Raw genomic sequence first — 23,960 nt, 5'->3', positions numbered from 1 at the left:
TTTTTTAAGTTTTTTTGAGGTAGGGTCTTGCTCTAGCCCAGTCAGACTCACGGTGGCTTCGAATTCACAGTGATCCTTCTACTGCCTCTCAAGTGCTGGGATTAAAGGCATACACCACCACACCTGGCTTCCAAACTCTTCTTTTTTTAATTATATTTTTTAATTAGCTAAAAAGGAAGTAGATTTCCATATAGATTATTGGTGTCCTTGAGGTCTTTGATCAACTTGGACTTGATTTTTGTTTTTCAGGCAAGTGCTTAACTGCTAAGCCATCTCTCCGGCCCCTAAATAAAATATTTTTAAAGACAATGCAAAAAGACAGTAACCTAGAGTGAGACCCTACCTTGAAAAACCAAAACCAAAAAATAAAAAATTATTTATTTTTGAGAGTGAGAGAGACAATATGGATAGGCATGCATCACTGTGTGCATCTGACTTATGTGAGTTCTGGTGAATTGAACCTGGGTCCTCAGGCTTTTCCAGGCTAGTGCCTTAACCACTGAGCCATTTCTCCAACCCTCTTTTTTTTTTTTCTTTTTTTGAGGTAGGGTCTCACTTTAGCTTGGGCCGACCTGAAATTCACTGTGGTCTCAGGCTGACCTTGAACTCTCAGTGATCTGCCTTCTGAGTGCCGGGGTTAAAGGCGTGTGCCACCACACCTGGCTTCTTTCTGCATTCTTGATACATATTTACAATCATTCTCTAGCTGCTGAACCATCTCACCAGCCTTTATTTTAATTTTTAGAGAGAGACAGAGAAAGAAAGACAGAATTGGCATGCCAAGGCCTCAGCCATTGCAATCAAAAGCCAGATGCTTGCACCACCTAGTGGGCATGTGTGACCTTGTACTTGGCTTTGTGAGTCTGGTATATATGGGATCTGGGGAGTTGAATATGAGTACTTAGGCTTCTCAGGCAAGTGCCTTAACTGCTGAGCCATCGCTCTAGCCCCCCGGCCTTTATTTGTAATCATTCTTTTTTTTTTAATTTTTATTAGCATTTTCCATGATTATAAAAAAATCCCGTGTTAATTCCCTCCCTTCCTCCCCCACACTTTCTTCTTTGAAATTCCATTCTCCATCATATTACCTCTTGTAATCATTCTTTGAGCTCTTGTGTGGAGTTTCCTCTGGGTAGCTCTCATGGGAATCCTCTGCTTAAGGATTGGTGGTATTTATTTTCTGTCTTTTTTTTGAGGTAGTGTCTCACTCTAGCCCAGACTGACCTGGTTTTTTAAAATTTTTATTTATTAGAGAGAGAGAGAAAGAGAGAGAGAGCAAATGGACACATTAGGACCTCCAGACACATGTGCTACCTTGTGCATCTGGCTTCCATGGGTCCTGGGGAATTGAGCCTGGGTCTTTAAGCTTTTGAGGCATGTGCCTTAACTGCTAAGCCATCTCTGCAGCCCTTTCTTGATTACCTGTATGTCCTGCAAGCATGTCAACTTCCTGCTGTCTCCTTAGGACCGAGAGTGGTGGTGGCAGAACACTGCAGACACTCAGTAACCGTTCTGTCAGTAGAAGGGAGAAATTTGAGAGGATACTGTCGATTAGATGCTATCTTAGTTTGCTCAGGCTGCTGCACAAAAAATACCTATGGTGGCTTAAACAGGAATTTATTTTCTGTACTTCTGGAGCCTCAAAGTCCTAGATCAGAGTCTGTCAGCATTGGATTCCGATGAGGGTATGTTTCTCAGGCAGGGCAGGGGCCATCTTTCTTGTGTTTGTACTTTCTTTTTGAATATGTTTATTATTTATTTGTTTGCAAACGGGGAGGGGGGCTTCACACTAGGGCCTCCCAATATTGGAAATGAACTTCAGATGCATGCAATGCTTTGTACATCTCGCTTTATGCAGGTACTGTGAAATTGAGCCTGAGCCAGCATGCTTTGTAAGCAAGTGTCTTTAACTAACAAGCCATCTCCCCAGTCCTTGTGTTTTACTTGCTAATTCCATCTTCAGGCCTTTACCCTCATGACTTTATATAACTCTGATTTCCTAAGGTCCTGTCTCCAAACACCATCATCACACTGGGGGTAAGAGTTTCAACACAGAGATTTTGAGAGACACAAAACATTTTGTCCATAATGGGCGGTATTTTCTTTCTTTCTTTCTTTCTTTCTTTCTTTCTTTCTTTCTTTCTTTCTTTCTTTCTTTCTTTCTTTCTTTCTTTCGTTTGTTTGTTTTTCGAGGTAGGGTCTCACTCTAGCCCAGGCTGACCTGGAATTCACTGTGTAGTCTTAGGGTCGCCTTGAACTCATGGTGATCCTTCTAACTCTCCCTCCCAAGTGCTGGGATGAAAGGTGTGCCCCACCACGCCTGTTGCATCTTTTCTGTAGCACTTTTGGCTCTTGGTGTGCTTTCATGCATCCTGCTGCACGTAGGCTGAGCTAGCTCTCTGCAGACTTCCCTGTGAGCTTTGGGTGTTGGCCACCCTTGCAGGTGACTCAGTCTTTGAGTTCCAAAATGCCCAAGAAAACCAGTCAGGAACCTGCAAGCCAGTGGTCCGGATGCCAGTTGGCTGTGGAGAAGGGACACTGGAACAGCCTGTGGCTGACAGCTGTACAGAGTGGAGGCCGTGGGCTGAGGCAAATAGAGTACATGCCCTATGTGTCTTTGAGCGCCGGAGGCTTCAGTGCTCTTCGGGGGAATAGACGTGATGATGCCAGTTATGGATGCCATGAGGAAGAAAGAAATACAGGGAAAGGTTCACTGAAGGAACAGTGACTGAGTTTGAAATAAGCACTTAGGTCATACTCATCCCCTTACTGTTTCTGTAAGCATAAGTAACTCACATTGTAGTATATTGTCTTCCTGTCTGTTTTAGCTTGTAATACAAGTATTGTAACGTGATGTTCTTTATTTTTTAAGTTTGTTTGTTTGAGAGTGTCAGAGAGAGAGAGAGAAAATGGGCGCACCAGGGCCTCCAGCCACTGCAGACGAACTTCAGATGCATGCGCCACCTTGTGCATCTGGCTAACGTGGGTCTTGGGGAATCAAACTGGAGCCCTTTGGCTTTGCAGGCAAATGCCTTAACTGCTAAGCCATCTCTCCAGGTTTTTTTGTTTGTTTGTTTGTTTTGTTTTTTTGGTGGTAGGGTTTGTTTTACTCTAGCCCAGGCTGACCTGGAACTCACTATGTAGTCTCAGAGTGGCCTCAAATTCATGGCGATTCTCCTACCTTTGCCTCCCAAGTGCTGAGATTAAAGGTGTGTCACCACACCTGGCACTGAAAGTGATTTTTTTTAAATGTCATTTTGTTTTATTTTTTATTCCCATTGTCATTGTTCCTTAATATCCCTGTCATGAGGCTTTCTGCATATGTAGAGTACAATGCTTCCAGGAGGTAGACATTCTGGTCTTTCTCTACAGCTTCAGAAGAGGAGCCCCCACAAGACATGAGGGCCGTGCTCCCCCAAGAGGAAGGGACAACTTTCCTGGCCCTGAAGACTTTGGTCCGGAAGAGGGTTTTGATGCTTCTGACGAAGCGGCCCGAGGACGAGATCTCAGAGGGCGAGGCCGGGGCAACCCGCGAGGTGAGCAGTGCTGAGCACAGCTGTCTGTGGGACACGGCTGTGAGCGCAGCTGGGCAGCCGGTGAGCACAGTGTTGTTTGCTCCGCTGTGTAGGAGGAAGGAAGGGCTTGCTCCCCACCCCTGACGAGTTCCCTCGCTTTGAAGGAGGACGGAAGCCAGACTCCTGGGATGGGAACCGAGAGCCAGGTAAGGAAGGAGATGTGCTTGTCATGTGGCCTACAGTGACACTAGAGTAGCAGGACAGGGCGCCTCCGCCCTCCTCCCGCCCGCCTCCACGGGAGCTGCCTTCTCGCTGTCTGCCTCCGCCAGCCGCGGCGTTTTATCTGGTTCCATGAGATACAGAATGAGGTGGGAGAATCAGCTTTTTTTCTGTTAAGTCAGACAGTAAAGGGATTTGTGTAAGTATAAAATAAAACCATTCTTTTCACTGGATTATTGTCATTTTTAGAAAACAAACGAAGTAAAATTTTCTTAAATTGATGATGCCAGAGATATTAGCAGGTGTAATTGTCATCTGTGGACTCTCTTTTAGGTCCTTAGTGGGTTTTTAAGGTTGTAAAGATATCCTGAGCCACTTCTTGCTTCCTTTTACTCTAAGGAGTTTATTTCCTTCACATCCGAGCTGTGACTTACCTGCTTGTTCCACACACGTTTCTTTCTTGAAGGATACCTCAAGTTGCTCTGTGTTCTCAGTGGTGCCACGCCCAGCTGCTGTTGGTTGCACTGTATTTGATTCCAGTGACACTGTCAGATTCTTTTCTCTCTCTCTCTCTCTCTCTCTCTCTCTCTCTCTGTGTGTGTGTGTGTGTGTGTGTGTGTGTGGTTTATGCACATGTGTGTGCAGATCCGTGCATCTCATGCACACACCTGTGGAGGCTGGAGAACGTCGGGTGTCCTCCTCTATCCCTCATCTGCATGTTTCCTTGACATGGGATCTTTCATTGCACCTGGAGCTGCTGGGTTTTTGGTCAGACGGATCAGAAAGCCACAGCGATTCTCTGGTTTCTGCTCCTGACAGGACTGGGGTTATAGGCATGTGTGGCCATGCCCAGCTGTGTACAGGGGTGCTGGGAAATCGAACTCAAGCGGCCTGGGGCCCTCATGCTTGTGCTGCAAGCACTCTTACCCACTGAGCCATCTCCCCTGCCCTGACTCTGTCAGATTCTTAACAGCATGGACCTTTGGTTCTCATTTCAGGACCAGGCCATGAACACTTCCGTGACGCTCCCCGCCCTGACCATCCTCCTCATGATGGCCACTCTCCAGCCAGCAGAGAGCGCTCCTCTTCTCTCCAAGGCATGGACATGGCCTCTCTGCCACCCCGAAAGCGGCCCTGGCACGATGGGTCAGGCAGTTCTGAGCACAGAGAGATGGAGGCCCCTGGAGGCCCCTCTGAGGACCGAGGCAAAGGTAAGAGGAGGCTAGCAGTTCCAGGAACTGGACTGAGATTGCAGGAGGCACCTACCTCCTAGCCCGGCTCTGTAGGATAGGCTAGGCAGAGGCTCATGCTTCTTAATTTGCTGTAAATACAGTCTGGGTACTTGCCACAGATGTATACTAGCATCTGCTGGCTCCAGGCAACTTTGCTGAGTGCCCAGTTGCTTCCAGGAATCCTTGGTTCTTTCTCTACCCAGCTCTTTCTGAGGTGCCCCAGCACTCTGCCCAGTTTGCTTTCTGGACACTTCTCATCTCCCCAGCAGTTGTGGACTCCACCAGTGGCCACTCATAACTCTCAAAGTGTCCTCTGCCAGGTTCTGGGCTATGCTTTTCAGCCTGGGAATATTGCTGTGTGTAACAGCATGTAGAGGTATTTTAGCTGGTTCTCTGTAACCTCAAAGCTTTTGGATCTTTACTTTGTTAACAATAATACTTTTAGCCAGAACTAGCAGTCACTGATGCTGACTACACATGTGGTCTCCCTCAGGTTGGGCTGGGCAGTAGCCTATGTGGCATCCCGTGTTCACTTGCCTTACACTGGTCAGTCTAGAAATGACTCATGTACCTCCAGTACCTCTCCAATGCCCACAGAAGCATTTTATTACTAGTCAGTATCTTGTGGCCTTGAAAGAGTTCACAGTCACTGGATGCCTTATAGGTCCCCTGGCCAAGGATATGTGGTTAGCACGGACACTGTGTACCAGCTCACAGCTTCTCTGCCCAAACACCCCTAAGGTACTTTGGCTTAAAGATACTTTGAGAAAAGAAGCCAAGATTGTTTGGTTACCTGCCCTAACCTCTTCATCTCCATTAGATTCAACTTTGATTTATATATTTATAACAAAATAAAGTTGGCAGTAGTGCTGTGTGAACATGCTACAGGAGATCTAAATCCCATCATTTCATGAGAAAAAGTTTTATTAATTGATTCATATATTTTGCAACACTGGGGATCAAATCCAAGCTTTGGACACACTAAGGCTAGGCACCGTACCACTGGGCTCTATCCTCAGCCCAAGAAAAAGGCGTTTTGTTTTTTAATATTTTTACTTATTTATTAGAGAGAGAGAAAGAGACAGAGTGAGTCTGGGCACTTTATGCATCTGGCTTTATGTGGATACTGGGGAATCAAACCTGGAGCCATCAGGCTTTAACCACTGAGTTCTCTCTCCAGCCCAAGTTTTATTTTAATTAAAAGGTATTTTTATTTATTTATTTGAGAGAGAGAGGGAAAGGGTAGATAGAGAGAAAGAGAATGGGCATGCCAGGGTCTCCAGCCACTGTGAACAAACTCCATACTCATGCGTCCCCTTGTGCATCTGGCTTACGTGGGTACTGGGGAATTTAACTGAGGTCCTTTGGCTTTGCAGGCAAATGCCTTAACTGTTAAGCCATCTCTCCAGCTTCTAAGCTTTATTTTTTACTTATTTGCAAGCAGAGAGAGAGAATGTATACACCAGGGCCTCCTGCCACTGCCAACAAATTCCAGATGCATATGCCACTATGTGCATTTGGCTTTATATGGGTACTGGGGAATTAAACCCAGGTTGTCATACTTCATAAGCAAGCACCTTTAACCATTGAGCAATCTCTCCAGCCCCCGAGAAAATATTTTTTGTTTGTTTTTTGAATATTTTATTATTTATTAATTTATTATTTATTTATTTGAAAAGAGAGAATGGGTGCGCCAGGGCCTCTAGCCACTGCAAACAAACTCCAGATGTGTATGCCCCCTTGTGCATCTGGCTAATCTGGGTTGTGGGGAATCGAACCTGGGTCCTCTGGTTTTGTAGCCATCCCTCCAGCCCAGAAAAAGCTTTTAAAAGACAGAATTTACCTGATACCTAAATATCTGTGTATCTGAAGTCTGAAACAAGTTATATCATCCCTGGGAGAAATACTTATGAAAGCGTGTTTTTGCTCTGTGAGAAATATTTTCTTACACAAAGCTAGGCAAAGGAATGCAAAGATACTCCATATCCTGGAGCAGTCAACCTGGGTCCTAGCAGGAGCCCTGGTCACCAGCATCTACAGTAGACTCCGTGCCGTACTTCTCAAGTCATGAGTGCTTAGTGCTGTGGTAGCACAGGAGTGCCATCAGCCTTCTGCTGCTTGTGCTTGTGATGCAGTGCAGTGTGCTGCAGGTGCCTTGTGCGTCCTGTCTTCTGTCAGATAGCCTTAGGGAGTGTGGCCTGCTTGACACTGAGGACTGAGGTCACAGGCCAGGATAGAAATGTGGAGGTCAGGAAGAGGCAGAGGAGCATGCTTAAGTGCTCTGAATGTCACTGTCAATATTAGAACCTCCCAGAAGTGGCCTACTGTCAGCAGGGAGTGAAAGGTTGTACCAGGAGTTACTGAGCAGTGTCCAGTACAGAAAGTCATGTGTGAAATGTTTTGTTTCAGGCCGAGGGGGCCCAGGACCTTCCCAGAGAGTGCCAAAATCCGGGCGTTCCAGCTCCTTGGATGGAGACCATCATGATGGGTACCACAGAGATGAACCTTTTGGGGGCCCCCCAGGCAGTGGCACACCCTCTCGAGGGAGCCGAAGTAGCAGTAACTGGGGAAGAGGGAGTAACATGAACTCTGGCCCGCCAAGGCGAGGGTCTTCAAGGGGCAGTGGGAGAGGTCGGTAGAAGTAGGGGCTAAGTACCCCTAGGCCTCTCTGGACAGTATTTAAGAAGTTCTTGTGGACTTACCAAGTGAAGCAGAAAGAAGCTTTCATCACTGCAGCCCTGAACTCTCCTGGTGCAGCTGGTTCCAGGAGCCCCGTGAGGTCTTCAAGATGAAGAGACTTTTGGCTACCTAGAGTAGCTGGCTGTTTGTCTTGTCCACCCACGTCACCCTAACTCCCCCATGTTGTTTTGTGAAGGTAAAAGCTGGAATTTTTTTTTTTTTTTTTTTTTTTTTTTAGTGTCATGAGACAAGGAGCACCTCCACAAATTTAAGTTCATGTCCATTTGGAAATTTATTTCTATATGTACAGTTTGTCAGAGAAAAAAACATTGTTTTTGTATGAATACAGAATGTGATTTACTCAAGAATTAACAGAAAACAACTAGTTGTGAAGTGCTTGCCTTAAGGAAACCTGTGGTTTCCATTGCATCTGACCTGCTGAGGGGTGCACCATCACTGTTGACATCCATGAACAGACTAAATGGGGACAGCTATGTCATCGTCATCTAAATGCATTTCATTTGTAAACTGTGCTTTTCAACAATTCTTACCTACCCATTGTCACACTATTTTTGTACACAGTGAAGAATACTTTAGAACTACTCTAATGTAGTTCCAAGTAGACTCAGAACCTCAGACATGCTCCTCCAGGTGGAAAATTACATTCTGAAGAAAAATGTGACTCGTTTGGCTGTTCAACTAGAGGGTCTCCCTTGGGTGCATCTCCTAGTAATCATTTTACACGTGAATTGTCTTGTTTTGATTGGGAAATGCTCTTGGTAGAAACCAGAAGTTAACCACAATCCAGTACAATTATTTCCCTTACTAAACTGAAAAGAACTAGAGGAAAAAGGATTATCAAAGTTTTGCAAAACACAGTCCCCTCTTCCATGCTAGCTTGGAGGAAACAACAGTGTTTAAGGTAGAAGACAGCTCTTTGTAAATCAGGAAGTTCTTTGTCATGACAAGTTCCTTGTTTTTTTTTTTTTTTTTCTTCCCCAAATAAATAAAGTCAGGGGTGGTTGCCCACTCCTGTAACTTAAAGCACTCAGGATATGAACACAGGAGGATCAGAAGTTTAGTATCTTCCAGCCTGGACTACATAAGACCTCAAGAAGCAAACAGATGGGCAGAGTGACTATACTAATATCATACTAAAGTTATGATACAAAGGTTATTGGTGCCAGGTGTGGTACATACCTTTAAAATCCCAGCACTCAGGAGGAAAAGATAGGAGGACTGCCATGAGTTTGAGGCTAGTCTGAGACTATAGAGTGAATTCCAGGTCAGCCTGGGCTAGAGCAAGACCCTGCCTCCAAAAACAAAAACAGTAACTTGATGAGTGAGATTGAAAGGCAGAAATTCCATTTGAGACAATGCTTTCTATGCTGACTCACATTTTTCTTTTTAAAATTTTTTTTTGTTTGTTTATTTTTATTTGGGAGCGGCAGAGAGAGAAAAAGGCAGAGAGTGACAGAAAGAATGGGCACAAACGAACTCCAGACGTGCGCGCCTCCTTGTGCATCTGGCTCATGTGGGTCCTCGGGAATCAATCCTCAAACCGGGGTCCTCAGGCTTCACAGGCAAGCACTTAACCGTTTAGCCATCTCTCCAGCCCTGACTCACGTTTTCCTAAGAAAGCTTTCGCTTTTACTTGTTAACAGGGCAGCCATCTCATGACATTGACAGCTTTTTTGGCAGGTAAAGCTTGCATGTTGATTGGTGCTGGAAGTCTCCAAGGTTGCTTAGATGGGAATGCTGGCACAGTTGGGTAGCACAGAAACCTCTTCCAGAGCTCTCTTAGTGTTATTTCTGTGGAGTGAGAAAATGTTGACCATTTGGGGTGTTAGAACCCAGTAATAATTTTCATGTTACTTCAAAAATAAAAACACCAGGCCGAGTGTGGTGGCACATGCCTTTAATCCCAGCACTCGGGAGGCAAAGATAGGAGGATCACTGTGAGTTTCAAGGCCACCCTGAGAATACAGAGTGAATCCCAGGTCAGCCTGGACTAGAGTGAGACTGACCCTACCTTGAAAAACAAACAAAAAAATAATAAAATAAATAAATGAAAGACAGAACAAAGCACCAGCACCCCACCATAGACACACTATTGAGAGGCTGAAGGCTTGTGGGTATATTCTTCACTTGCACTCCACTGGTGTGAGATAAAAAACGTAACTAAATTCTAAGCTAATGAATTAATCGATAAAACAGAATCTCTACATCATACACTAAATATGTATGGCATGTTTTAAACATCATTTATTTGACAGAAAGAGAATGGGTGCACCAGGGCCTCCAGCCACTGCAAATGAACTCCAGAGGCGTGCGCCCCCTTGTGCATCTGGCTAACGTGGGTCCTGGAGAGCAGAGATGGGATCCTTTCACTTCGCAGGCAAATGCCGTAACTGCTAAGCCATCTCTCCAGCCCCATGTATGGCATTTTAAACACCATCAAAACGCATGATACTGTTCTTAATTATTAAAAAATATTTATTTATTTGCAAGCAGAGAAAGAATGAATGGGCACACCAGGACATCTAGCCATTGCAAATGAACTCCATATGCATGTCCCACCTTGTGCATCTGACATTACATGGGTACTGGGAAATCAAACCCAGGTTGTTAGGCTTTGCAGGCAAGTACCTTAATTACTGAGCCATCTCTCTAGCCCATGTGCTTAAAATTTTATCACAATTATTTTCAATAAGTCTTGAGAAAATGTTGGGAACAATTTAAAAAATCTTGACTTAAGAAATATTCCATGAACATGAAATGGTAAATCGCTCCTTGAAAACTGCGTTTCCTCTCTTGAGGTAGGGAGCCTTATTAGCTGACAGGGAGTTGGCAGAATTCAAGGGAGTTCTGAGGAGGATGGCAGCCTACAGACCTGTAATGGGGATAATGACCACAGTGGTACCACATTTTGGGGACAGAAAGAAAACGTGTTCTATTGCAGTCACTGTCAAACAGATATGCAGAAGGGATTCTCAACCTTGGCTGAACATGGAAACATGGAGAGCTTAAAAAAAAATAACACTGATCCTTGGCTCCACCCCCAGACATTGTAAATGAATTGAAGGAGGTGTAAGGTGTGGCTGTTCAAGTAATTCTGATGTGTCAATCTAGTGAAAAGCGAATACACTAAGTCATTTATGGCTACTGGTGAAACGTTTTTCTGGGCTTACCAGAATAGTGGACCCACACTTTTTGGAGATAAAATTTAAGGCAGGTTTTAAATGCTGACGCCCAGCACCGCATAAAAACCTGCTGAGTCTAGAAGGAAATGCAACATAGATGTGAAAAGCCTTTCGCAATGCATTACTATCAGCCTGTACATTGTAAACTATTAACAAGTAGGTAAGTATTAATAATAACAGGAGCTTGGAAAAAAGCTATGGCTTCCATTAAAGAAGAGAATTCTGGCCGGGCTGTGAGTTCGAGGTCAGCCTCAGTTAAAGCGAGACCCTACCTCGAAATACCAAAAAGAGGGAAATTCTGGATTGTAGACCTTCCTGTCCCCCGGGATTACTTAGCCCAGTCCTGCAGCTCCTCTCCAAGCTTTGACAACCCTCAGTCAAGGCCTGGCTTCCTGATCCACCCCCCGCAAAAAAAATACCCTTTTGATCCAGTGCTTTAGTTGTCTGGTACAACAGGATTTTCCTTTAAGAAGGCATCCTGTTCACTATCCAGTTAGAAACCGAGGTAGTCAAGTGCTACTTAACTCGCTGTTTGAAACCCAGAGGCCAAATGTGTTTAACGGTTTTCAGCAATCAGTTTTACACTGAACAGTAAATTAACTTCCAAGTCCACGCAGCGACAGAAGCAACGCCCTCCGCTCAAGTACGTACACCACTGAATTTTTTTTTTTTTTAAATAACGAAGAGTTCTAGAAGTTAGGTCCAAGAAAATCCACAGAAGCACCTAATTCCGAATGTTCTTTTGTCTGTCTTCTACTGGGCTCAATATAAAACCAGTTCGTGCCAAAGCAACTCCGGGCATAATGACTTCGCAGCAGCTTGTACAGTTGGACAAACACTGCGTCTCTCGCCAACGCGGCTACACGAGCACCGGGAACGGCTCGGCCTCGCGCCCCACCGCCGCCGGCCCGCGCGCCGTCGGAATCCGCCCGGCGCCGGGATCCGGGCTGTCTCCCCTTCTTCTCCGGCCGCGACTCTCACACGGGCAGTGTGTTGGCCAGGCCGGCCCCGCGGCCCAGCCGGCCCACGGCGAGCCGCAGCGCCGCGCCGCCGCCCCAGGGCAGCATGCCCACCAGCGCGCAGAGCAGCGCGGCCACCTGCGCGCACGCGCCCAGCGCCGTGAGCAACGTGCTGCGCAGGCCCAGAGCCGCGTACAGCGTGGCGGTCAGCGCGCCTGCGTACAGCAGCGTGGGCCGCGAAGGCACTTCCTGGCCGCGCAGCAGGCGCCCGCAGGCCGCGCCGCCCCGCAGCAGCGCGCCCCCGGCCAGCGCCAGCACGGAGCCCAGCGACCAGAGCAGCGCGAACTTGCGCGCGCGCAGCAGCAGCACCGGGGCGTAGAGCGCCGCCAGGCCGAAGCAGAGCGCGGCCAGCAGCAGGCACCCGCCGGCCGCCGCCAGCCGCTGTCCGCGCGTCACGCTCGGCAGGCACGCCGGTCCCTCCGCCGCGGCCGGCTCGGCGGCGCTCCGCGTCCACGTCCACCGCAAGCCCGTGCGATCCAGCCACGCCCTGGCCAGTCCCCCTCCGGCCTCGGGCTCGCCCGTCGTCCCCGAGGCGATCAGCGGCTCAGCGTCTGCCGACCGGGCCGCCTTGCCTTGCGCCAGGTAGTCCTGCAGCTGGCGGTGAAGGTCCGCCATCTTGTTCGGGGAGCGGCCGGGAGCCTCGTCACCAAATGCTTCCGGTTTCCCTGTGCTGCGAGCGGCTGCGGCTCGGTCTCCTGGCGGTGATTGGTCGGCCGGCCCGGCTCCCTGGCGGTGATTGGTCGGCCAAGCCGAAAGTGTTGGCACTGGAGGCGCTCCCGGAAGCGGGGACCTGAGCCGCTGTCCTGCTGTGCTGCTGCGCGCAGAGAGGGCGGCCCTGTTCTTTATCCTCCCTTAGTGAGTGTTAGGCGGCCGTCTGCATCCAAAGCTGGTGGTGGCTGTGACTGTGAAACGAGACATCGGGAATGCCCGGCGTGGTGGCGCACGCCTTTAATCCCAGCACTCGGGAGGCAGAGGTAGGAGGATCGCTGTGAGTTCAAGGCCACCCGGAGACTCCATAGTGAATTCCAGGTCTACAGCCTGGACCCTACCTCATACCCCCCCCCCAAAAAAAAAGACATCAGCGATTCCTCTGTCAGCTAACAGAAACAGTCCACTGAGTGTCAGTGTCTAAAGTGGCTGTGATGCTGTGCTGTACTTTTGCGGAGTGGGGGAATCTGAATACAGGGTACGTGGGCCCGCGTGTCTTACCGGTGCATGCAGGTGTACAGTTATCCCGGGACAAGATGCGTAGCCAGGCCAGCGGGCGATCCCGTGGGTTCAAATGAGCCTGCCTCAGTCCATAAGGTAGAAAGGGGTCAAGAAAGACACCCAACGTTATGCTGTGGGCCCCCCACACGTTTTTCTTAATAAAATAGTTCATATTTACTTGCAGAGATAAAGAAAAATGGGCGCTCCAGGACCTCTAGCCATTGCAAATGAACTCCAGATGCATGTGCCACCTTGTGCATCTGGCTTACCTGGGTCCTAGGGACTGGGAACCGTAAGACAGAAAAATCATAAAAGCTGCTAACAGATGTTCCCAACCTGTCGGGCTCACTGCACATGCAGCTGAGAGTAGCTATGATATAATACAGTATGAAATTGTTAATTTACTTAAAATGGTATACCTAATTTATCTAGATAATTTGTTTAAAAATATCCCTCAATTGCCCTGTTCCGGAGCCCTTCATCATGCCTGTTCCCATATCCTAGCCTCTGCCATGGTGCTCTGGTGGTTTTCTGTGCCTTCCTTACAGCTCTTTACACTGGGCAAGAGGCATTTCTTTGTTAGTCGGGTCATATCCTCCAGTGCTCTCCACAGAAGCCATGTCCTTGCCTTGTCCCCCAGCCCCTGGCACCATCTGCTGCATCTCTAAGAATGCAGCCCTGGGACTGGACTTAGCCTTTAAGGAGCCTGCCTGCAAAGCCAAAGGACTCAGGTTCGATTCCCCAGTACCCATGTAAGCCAGATGCACAAGAGACACGTGCATCTGGGATTCGTTTGCAGTGGCTGGAAGTCCTGGCGCACCCATTCTCTTTCTGTTTCCTAAAATAAATAAATATTTTAAAAATTTATTTGAAAAAAGAAAAGAATGTAGCCTTGCATGTGGCTTTTCTTTGGAAACGTTTAGACTCCCTGTGCACCACCTAGTTAGCTCTTGTCTGGCACAAAGTTGACTTACCCCAAACTTCCCTCATCTCTCTCACCTCCCCCTTTAAGCCTGATGCAAATAAACTTCACCAGCTACCGGGCTTCATCATTCATTTCTTCCTAAACATTGAAAAGAACTTCAAGCAGATAAGAGGTTAGATAGTTGTATTACTGACTTTTCTGGTTGTAACCAAGTGCCTGGCTAGCACCTGGTTGGTTTCAGCGTACAGTTTAAGGAGGGAGGAGCATGCTGGTGCTTGGCTCACTCTCCTCCTCCTTCAGTCCAGGTCCCCAGCCCATAGGATGGTGCTGCCCACATATAAGGTGGGTCTTCCCACCTCAGTGATCTAGAAAACCTTTCAGATTTGTCCGAGCATGTCCGTGAGGACAAGCAGATTATTCATATAAACCATCACTGCTTTTTCAGAACACCCCGTGTATTCATCAATGAGGCATACCTAGCCTACTATCTTGCTAAACCGCTAAGCCATCTCTCCAGCCCAAGAAAAAATTTTATTTTTATTTGAAAGAGAGAGAGAATGGGTGCACGAGGACCTCCAGCTGCTGCAAATGAAGTCCCATGCATGTGACCCTTGTGCATCTGGCTTACCTGGGTCCTGGGGACTTGAACTTGAGTGCTTTGGCTTTGCAGGCAAGTGCCTTAACTGCTAAGTCATTCTCCAGCCCTAATTTTATTCTTTTTTTTTCTCCCCTATTTTTTTGTTTTTTTTCTGTTTTTCAAGATAGGGTCTCAGTCTAGCCCAGGCTGACCTGGAATTCGGTGTGTAGTCTCCAGGTGGCCTTGAACTCATGGCAATCCTCCTACCTCTGCCTCCCGAGTGCTGGGATTAAAGGCGTGCGCCACCACGCCCGGCTTCTAGTTTCATTCTTTAACATGACTCTCCCATTCGTCTTAGTAAGAATCCCAGAGTTCTCTCCCCGTTTCCCTCTTCCTTCCATTTGGCTATGCTCAGGTTTTGGACTCTAGATAAACCAGAGACAATCTGTTTCCTTAGGCCTAAGACTTAATGCCAGGAAAGACTGATGGAATATGAAGCCATAGGAGGGCATTAAAGTCGGGCATGGTGGCGGCACGCCTTTGATCCCAGCACTCAGGAGGCAGAGGTAGGAGGATTGCTGAGAGTTCGAGGCCACCCTGGGAATATATAGTGAATTCCAGGTCAGTCTGGGCTAGAAACCCTACCTCGAAAAACCAAAGAGGGAAAAGAAAGAAGGAAGGAAGGAAGAAAGGAAAGAAAGAAAGAAAGAGGGAGGGAGGGAGGGGCCATCAGAAAACCCTGAGTAGAGAGAGAGGGATGGAATGAAGGAGAGAGGGAGAGAAAAGATAACCACAGAGGGGAGAGAAGAAAGGGGACCAGTGTTAGGTTGGAACAGGAGGGAAACTGACTGTGAGGGAGGGGCTCAGGGGAGGTGCTGTTTCCCTCTTCTCAGCCCAGCAGTACTCAGCTGCCCTGACAAGATGACTCCAGACCAGGTCTGAGCACGGCCAGGCGGGAGAAGGGAAAGAGGAAGATGGGGAGGAGAAAGCTCTGAGATTCTTAAAATCTTTCTTTTCTGGGCTGGAGAGATGACTTACCACTTAAGGCACTTACCTGTGAAACGTAAGGACCCAGGTTAGACTCCCTAGGACCCACATAAGCCAGATGCACAAGGTTGTGCATGCCTCTGGAGTTTTATTTGCAGTGGCCGAAGGCCCTGGTGTGCCCATTCTCTTTCTCTCTCTTTCTCAAATAATAATAATAATAACAACGAGATCCAGTGTTGAGGGGTGCTAACATAGGACGCTCACTAGGGCTACCGGACATGGTGGCGCACGCCTTTAATCCCAGCACTCAGGAAGCAGAGGTAGGAGGATCGTTGTGAGTTTAAGGCCAGCCTGAAACTACATAGTGAATTTCAAGTCGGCCTGGACCCTACCTCAAAAAAACAAAAATAGGGCTGGAGAGGGCTTAGTTGCTAAGGCGTTTGCCTGTGAAGCCTAAGGACCTACGTTTGATTTCCCCAGTATCCATATGAACCAGATGTACAAGGTGGCGTATGTGTCTGGAGTTCATTTGCAGTGCCTAGAGGCCCTGATGCACTAATTCTTTTTTTTCTCTTATCTGTCCCCCCCCCCATCAAATAAATAAAATAAATGAATGAGTAAATAAAAATATAAAGCTGGGTGTAGTGGCATGCCTATAATACCAGCACTTGGGAAGCTGAGGAGGCAGGAGGTTGGCCGTGAGCTAAATGCCAGCTTGGACTACTGTTAGTTACCTTCTCATTGCTGGCACAAAACATCAGACCAAAGCTGCTCGTAGGAGAAAAGGATTTACTTCTGGCTTACAGACTCCGGGGGAATCCCGTGATGGTAGGGGAAATGTGCCGTGGGCAGAGGCTGTGCATCACTTTCTGACCAACATCAGGACAAGAGCAGCGGACAGTGAGCCAGGCTAACACTGGGAGGCAAGGACTACAAACTGTCTGTCCCGCAGTACAGTTCTTCCAGCAAGTCTCCGCCTCCCAAGTTACCATCAGCTGGGGATCAAGCTCTCGAAAATATGAGTTTACGAACCAACAGAGTGAGTTCTAGGTCAGCCTGGCCTAGAGTAAGAACTTGCCTCAAAAAAAAGGAATGATTTAAATAATACAAGAGCTGGATGCAGTAACTCATCCAGCATTCAGGAGGTTGAGATAAGGAGGATCTTCATAAGCTCAAGCCCAGCCTGGGCTACACAGTGGGTTCCAAGGCTAGAATAAGAACCCAAAGCCAGGCGTGGTGGCGCACACCTTTAATCCCAGCGCTCGGGAGGCAGAGATAGGAGGATGGCTGGGAGTTCAAGGCCACCCTGAGACTCCAGAGTGAATTCCAGGTCAGCTTGGGTTGGAGTGACACCCTACCTCGAAAAGCCAAAATAATAATTTAGAAAGAGTAGTGTTGTAGAGGGTGACTGAGAAAGACCCCCCCCCCGACATCAACCTGGCCTCTACATGCATGCACACATGTGCACCCACACCCATGTGAACATGCATACATATACCCACACAAATGATAGATCTATTGCCAGGAAAAATCAAGAGGATTCTTACAGTTCCATGATAACAACAGCAACCAAAAATATCAAAGTGCTCAGCATGAACTAGAAAAAGAAACAGAATAGCCTCTGGGTGTCAGACAGGAAGGCTGTACACAAGAAGCAGGCTTTGCCTACTCAGGATCAATCGCAATAAGATGGAGGGCAGACTTGGCGCATTCTCCAGAGGCCCCCAACACCAGCCAGAAGCCCCGTCTGAGTAAGAACCTTAACCTCTAGGAAACACTGCCTGAACAATAAGCCACTCTGATCAAACATACTTAGGAAGCCAGGCTTCAAAATAAAACCGCAGGCTTCCCTGGGGCCTGGGAGACTGCATGTGCCTGCCGCAGCGTTCCTGGGAATGATCAAAGTGGAAGAACGTAGAGCTAGGCCCTGGCAGAGCACGTTCTCAAGCTGTGGTTGCAGAATGCCAGCCCTACGTGTGTACTTACGCTACTAGATTAAAAACGAACAGAAACAACCAACAGAGTGCCTGGGAGGCCTTCGCGCGTAGTGTGTCAGAAAAAGCCTAAAGATTAGATCGTAAGAAAACAAAGTTGAAGCCGTGTTTCAAGGGCCTGTGTCACAGGTTTTTAAGACATGAATCTGAGGTAGCTGCTAGTTTGGTTCTGGATTTTGTGCAGTTACCTGAACGAGTGGGTCAGGACCCTGTCATGAGAAGTAGAAGGAAAAAAAATCCAGTCACAACATTTTCCTTACCAACAAATGAGAAGTGGTGATCCGGGGTCAGTGAAGCTTACCAAATAGGTGATGTACAACATGGCACAGAATATCAGTGTTCCGGCCAGGCCTCAGAGATGCGGCTTTTCAGTATGTGAAAAAGGGGTCCTGAATTTATGTGGAAGGGAAAGTAGGCTATGGTGACCACACGGATAAAGATAATGTGAGGTGACAAGCAACAACGATCGTAGCTGATACCATTGTATCGCTGAGTGACCAGACAAAAGAAGTAGAATGGATGGTGACTCTTTGGCCATTGTTTGGTAGTCTCCTTTGACAAATCATGTAGTCTATAATTTCTAAAGATGAACATTAAAAACACAAAGCAAAACACACATATGTTCCGTATGACACGGGTGCCTGGGAGTGCAACTTTAGTCAGCAAGCTTTTGGAGCAAACACCTTTAATGGATGAGCTTGAATATTGTCTTGAGTCCCATCCTATACTGTAGAGTGTTCCCTGGGAGTTGCAGCTCACTGCTGCCACCTAGCGCTGAGAGAGAGAGAGGGCCATGCAATGTAACATATCACACCATATTTTAATATATCTCACATTCCTTTTTGTATTTTTGAGGTAGAGTCATGCTCTAGCCCAAGCTGATCTGGAATTCACTATGTAGTCTCAGGCTGACCTCGAACTCACAGCGATCCTCCTACCTCTGCCTCCCAAGTGAATTCTGAGATTAAAGGCATGTGTTACTATGCCTGAGTTAAACATGTTTTAATAGAATAAAGGATAGGGTGTGATGATGCCTGCCTGTAATCCTAGCACTTGGAAGGCAGAGGCAGGAGGACTATAAGCGAAGCCAGCCTAGGCTACATGCAAGATCCTGTCTGTGGTAGTATGAATGTGGAGTGTCCCCCGTTACCTCATGTATTGGTAATTAAGCCTCATACTTGTTCCCCAAAGCCTTTGGGAAGTGGAGCCTTGCTGGAAGAGGTGTGTTCCTGGGGTGGGCTTTAGGACTTTGTAACCTAGCTCCCCCCCACACACCCACACCACTGCTAGCTCTGTCTGACTACTCCTTCCTGCTGCTGTGGAGATGTGATGCCCACCTGGCTGTTTTCTCTTGTCATGCTTTCCCTGCCACGATGGGACTTCCCCTCAAGACTGTTGGCTGAAATAAACCCTTTCCTTCCATAAACTGCTTCTTGAGAGTGTTTTGTCCGTTACAAGAAGGTAACAGCTACACTGACACAAAATAAAGGACAGAATTCACATCACACTCTTAATAGATATAGCATTATAATATTATCCTATGTTGATAGCATCAAACAGAATGAAAAACCTTTTCATAATAAAAACAAGAACAGAGAGCAGGGCATAGTGGTGCACGCCTTTAGTCCCAGCACTAGGGAAGCAGAGGCAGGAGGATCACTGTGAGTTCCAGGCCAGCCTGAGACTACATAGTGAATTCCAGGTCAGCCTGGGCTAGAGCAAGACCCTACTTCAAAATACAAACAAACCAAAAAGACTGGAAGGACAGAAATAAAATTAATTCTATTTGCAGATGACATGCTCTTGTATCTAGAATTATCTAAGGAATCTCTAAGGAACCATTGGAATTAATAAGTACAGAGCTTGAGAGATGGCTTAGTGGTTAAGGCTCTTGCTGGCAAAGCCTAAGGACCAGCACCCATGTAAAGCCAGATGCACAAGGTGGTGCGTATGTCTGGAGTTAGTTTGCAGTGGCTAAAGGCCCTAGTGCACTCGTTCTCTCTCAAATAACTAAAATATTTAAAAAATTGTTGACTTTATTGAAAAGAATAAGGACAGCAGAGCTGTAGGATACAAGACTGACATTCAAGGGTGGGAAGATGGCCCACCAGACAAAAGACTTACTATGCAAGCGTGAGTACCCAAGTCTGGACCCCCGAACCCATGTCAAGCTGACGCAGTAGCAGGTTTCTGTAATCCCAGAACATCTATGGTGAGAAGTAAGGCGGAGACAAAAGACTCCTGGAAGCTGGTGGACCAGCTAGCTTGGCAAATGCAGAGGCTCACAACAAGGGAGTCGGCCTCAGGCAGGACGGGAGGTGAGACTGACCTCTGAACTCATCTTCTGGCGTCCATGTGTACACCAAGGTAACCCACATCCTACACTCACACACACGAACGTGCACATACACACACAAGGAAAAAAAGATTAACATATACAATTAAATTGTCTTTACCCATTAGCAATTAATCTAAAATGAAATAAAAAACTTCTTTTCAAAAATTAGTTTTTAATATTTATTTGCAAGTAGAGGGGGGAGAGAGAGAGAGAGAGAGAGAGAGAGAGGGAGAAAGAATGCCAGGGCCTTCTGCCACTGCAAACAAATCTCAGACGCATGCAGCACTTTGCGCATCTGGCTTTACGTGGGTCCTCGGGAGTCAGCCCAGGCTGTCAGGCTTTGCCAGCAAGTGCCTTAACCACTGAACCATCTCTCCAGCCCAAGAGGTATAAAATTTAATTGAAAAATACCAATAAGTTTTGCTTATAAAAGATGGATATACAGGGATGGAGAGATGGCTTAGTGGTTAAGGTGCTTGCCTGCAAAGCCAAAGGACTTCAGTTCGATTCCCCAGGATCCATGTAAGCCAGATGCACAAGGTGGCGCAACAATCTGGAATTCATTTGCAGTGGCTGGAAGCCCTGGTGCGCCCATTCTCTCTCCTCTCTCTCAAATAAATAAAAATAAAATATTTATTAAAAATGTGAAAAAGGATGGATATACAGGGCTGGGGATGCGGCTTAGTTGACTGGGTACCACGCACAAAGCCCTGGGTTCAACCCCTAGCACTGCATAAGCCTGGCACCATGGCAAATGCCTGTAATTCCAACATCCAGGAGGGGAAGGCAGGAGGATCAGAAGTTCAAGATCAGCTGGCGGCTGGGCGTGGTGGCTCACACCTGTAATCCCAGCACTCGGGAGGCAGAGGTAGGAGAATCACTGCCAGTTTGAGTCCACCCTGAGACTACATAGTGAATTCTAGTTTAGCCTGGGCTAGAATGAGACCCTCGCAAAACAAAACCCAAAAAACAAAAGAGAATTTCAAGATCATCCTTGGCTACATATTGAGTTTGTCACCAACCTGGACTACATTAGGCCTCGAGTGTGTTGGAGGTTGAAGGGAAAGGGAGGGAGGGAGAGAGGATCATTGATCATGACTGGGTGAAAAAATAATCCAAACTGATCAGCAGTGATCAGCTCCTGCCTCGGGTCATGATCAGGGCTGCCTTCTTCCTACCTCTGAGCATTTTCCAACACGGTGACAGTTTCACAGCTGATGACTGCAGCGTAAAGTAATTTACTTTAATTTACTTTAGTGTAAGTGATGCCGAGGCTTGGTCTTTCAGGGGAAAGCATCTTGGCAGGCTTACCTTGGCTTTCCAGGATTCTTTCTCCCTGGACACTGTGGGCTCCACTGTCTTGGGCATCCAGGCGCTCCGGGCTCCAGGAAACATCTATTTTTAGCAGCTGTCCCTTTCTTGGCTCTCTGACTTCAGAGGGCAGCCATTACTCCTTTTGTCCTGTTGTCCTGGATCCCCAGGGAGGCCAGCCTTTCCTTCCTATGCTGCCTCTGTCCCTGCGTGACCCCAAGGTGCCTCCGGCCGCACCTTCCAGCTCTGGAGCTCAGGTCAAACTCCTGCCCAGAGTACTTGGGTGCCGTGGTGGCGGGACACTCCGGCTATTGCCCGGCCTGGCCTGTCTCCGTGTGGCTGTGCCAAGCAGGCTGGGCAGCTGCTATTGTCCTCAGAGAAGTTACTGGCAGCGCTCAGGGAAGGAAGGCTCCAGAGAGGCGGAGCGGCGTCTCAGCCACTGAGGTAGAGAAGTCGTGACGTGTGTGGGGCGCGGGAGGCCTCTTCCACCAGCCGACCTCCGGCTCTGTGCCCGCCTCAGGATCTCGGTTCTGGTGCTGATGCGGTTGTGCTGACGGGAACAGCCTGAGGGCGGTCTGCCCTCCTGGGTTGGTCAGGGGATCAGCTCATCTTGTCTGCGCACTGGGCCTCCTGTGGGGAGACCGCATCAGTCTTTGGCACAGGTTGGGGGTTTGGTAGGGTAGGCACTACTGACCTTTATTGGGGATAGAGGTTGGAGAAGTGCTGATGGAATGTGGTTTAGTTGCTTCTCACAATGGGAGAGAAGAAGCAAAACTGGGCTAGAGAGATGGCTTAGCGGTTAAGGCACTTGCCTGTGAAGCCTAAGGTCCCAGGTTCAATGCTCCATGTCCCACGTTAGCCAGATGCACGTGGTGGCACATGCATCTGGAGTTTGTTTGCAGTGGCTAGAGACCCTGGTGTGTCCATTTTCTCCCTCTCTTTCCCTCCCTCCCTCCCCTCCACTCTCTTTTCCTATGTCTGCTCTAGTAAATAAGAGGGAAAAAAAGAAGCAAAGCTTACATTAGTGGGTAGATGATATGGTCTTAGAGGCAGGGAGAAACTGTGGGGGAAAGTGGTGTGATGGTTGAACATATGTTCCCCATAAACTCAGGTGTTTTATTAAGCTTGTAACTTGGGTCTCTAGCCACCTGGCTGGAGAAGGTGTCACTGGGGGGTGGATCTTGGGATCCAGCCCAAAGGTGTGTTTGGGTCAGATCTGAATGTCAGCCCAAAAGTGTGCAGAAAGATTTGAGCTCTGGGGATCCTGCTTGTGCTGGTTTGTGCTTGCTGACTTTTTTTTTTTTTTTTTTTTTTTTTTTGGTGTTTGCTGGCTGGTGGTGGAGCCTCTCTCTGCTTGGATTCATGAATGGCAGCCAGCTTCTGCCATTGGTGGAACTGTAAGCTTGAAATAAATCCCTTCCTCCTATAAACTGTGTCTGGTTTGGATGTTCATCCCAGCAACGTGAAGCTGTCTACACGTCTCTCTCTTTCGTGCTGGGGACGGAGCCCTGGGCCTTGTGTGTGCTGAGCATGCACTCCACCACTGAACCCCAACCCCAGCCCCAAATGGCTTCTGGTTGGACGACCAAGGCTAAGGTGGTCTCAGACACAAACTGTGGTTGTTGGGACGTCTGTCCTGCGGCAGAGGAGAGGGTGAAATAGCATTTTCCCCCCTCAAGTCCAGGACCAGGTCTTTGGGAATATGTGAAGTTCCTTGGCCCAGCTCTACCTTGAGTAGATCAGATTGTCAAGAAGGGGAAGCAGGGCTAGAGAGATGGCTCAACTGTTAAAGCATTTGCCTGCAAAATCTAATGAGCTGAGTTCAGTTCCCCAGTACCCATGTAAAGCCAGATGCACAAAGTGGTGCATGTATCTGGAGTTCATTTGCAATTAAATAAATACATATTTTTTGTTTTGTTTTTAGAGGTAGGGTTTTACTCTAGTCCAGGCTAACCTGAAATTCACTATGTAGTATCAGGCTGGCCTTAAACTCATGGTGATCCTCTCACCTCTGCCTCCCAAGTGCTGTGATTAAAGGTATGCACCACCACTCCCAGCTAATTTTTTTTTTTTAAACAAGTAGAGGAAGTGGGCAACACACACATACACACATGCACGTACCAGATGTGGTAGCCCAGGAGGCAGAGGTAGGAAGATCACTGTGAGTTTGAAGCCAACCCAAGACTACAGAGTGAGTTTCAGGTCAGCATGGGGTTGAGTGAGACCCTACCTTGAAAAAAAATAAAAAGGAAAGAAAGAAAGAGAGAAGGAAGGAAAGGGCTGGAGAGATGGCTTAGAGGTTAAGGCACTTGTTGGCAAAGCCAAAAGACCCAGGTTGGATTCACCAGGACCCATGCAAGCCAGATGAACAGGTGCTGCATGCATATGGAGTTTGTTTGCAGTGACTGGAGACCCTGGCATGCCCATTCTTTCTCTCTCTGATTCTCTCTCTCTCAAGTAAATAAATAAATATGAAAAAAATTTTAAAAAAGAAAGAAAAAGAACAACTGGGCGCATGTGTCTGGAGTTCATTTGCAGTGGCTAGAGGCCCTGGCTCATTCATTCTCTCTCCCTCTCTCTCAAATAAATGAAAATAATTTTTAAAAAGAAGGTTCAGGGCTGGAGAGATGGCTGAGTGGTTAAGGCATTTACCTGCAAAGCCAAAGGACCCAGGTTTGATTTCCCATGACCCACGTAAGCCAGATGCACAAGAGGGTGCACAGTATGAATAAGCCATATGGAAATCTGCTGT

The 23,960-nt window shown here is 47.6% G+C and overlaps 3 protein-coding genes and 1 long non-coding RNA gene across 5 annotated transcripts in view; 2 read left to right on the top strand and 2 right to left on the bottom strand.

Moving 5' to 3' along the window:
• Positions 1–8,613, top strand: part of Wdr33 (WD repeat domain 33) — a 110,535-nt gene extending 101,922 nt beyond the window's left edge. Inside the window, exons 19-22 of one of the 2 annotated variants that reach the window (XM_045150190.1) lie at positions 3,373–3,536; positions 3,629–3,721; positions 4,733–4,945; positions 7,376–8,613. In XM_045150190.1, the coding sequence (XP_045006125.1) occupies positions 3,373–3,536; positions 3,629–3,721; positions 4,733–4,945; positions 7,376–7,605 (700 nt within the window). In that variant the 3' untranslated portion in view covers positions 7,606–8,613. The remainder of the gene's footprint in view (positions 1–3,372; positions 3,537–3,628; positions 3,722–4,732; positions 4,946–7,375) is intronic. The other variant, XM_045150191.1, reaches the window with a different exon arrangement.
• On the bottom strand, positions 7,919–11,784 carry LOC123460793. The gene is made up of 2 exons (XR_006637198.1): positions 11,268–11,784; positions 7,919–9,457 (listed from the first exon to the last, which is right to left on the bottom strand). It is a non-coding gene; the product is annotated as an uncharacterized LOC123460793 (long non-coding RNA).
• Positions 11,785–11,825: 41 nt separating this feature from the next.
• Sft2d3 (SFT2 domain containing 3) lies at positions 11,826–12,592 on the bottom strand. The gene has a single exon (XM_045150197.1). The coding sequence runs from the start codon at positions 12,480–12,482 to the stop codon at positions 11,826–11,828; it is 657 nt and encodes a 218-aa protein (XP_045006132.1). The 5' UTR covers positions 12,483–12,592.
• Positions 12,593–21,447: 8,855 nt separating this feature from the next.
• Lims2 (LIM zinc finger domain containing 2) overlaps positions 21,448–23,960 on the top strand; it is a 42,070-nt gene continuing 39,557 nt past the window's right edge. The window contains exon 1 of the mRNA XM_045150194.1: positions 21,448–21,652. The gene's annotated coding sequence lies outside the window, so the exon portion shown is untranslated. The remainder of the gene's footprint in view (positions 21,653–23,960) is intronic.

The sequence above is a fragment of the Jaculus jaculus genome, chromosome 5 (assembly GCF_020740685.1).
Source record: "Jaculus jaculus isolate mJacJac1 chromosome 5, mJacJac1.mat.Y.cur, whole genome shotgun sequence".
NCBI classification, from domain to species: domain Eukaryota; kingdom Metazoa; phylum Chordata; class Mammalia; order Rodentia; family Dipodidae; genus Jaculus; species Jaculus jaculus.
The sequence above is the reverse complement of the archived record's forward strand: the minus strand, read 5'-3'. Positions and strand labels throughout refer to the sequence as shown.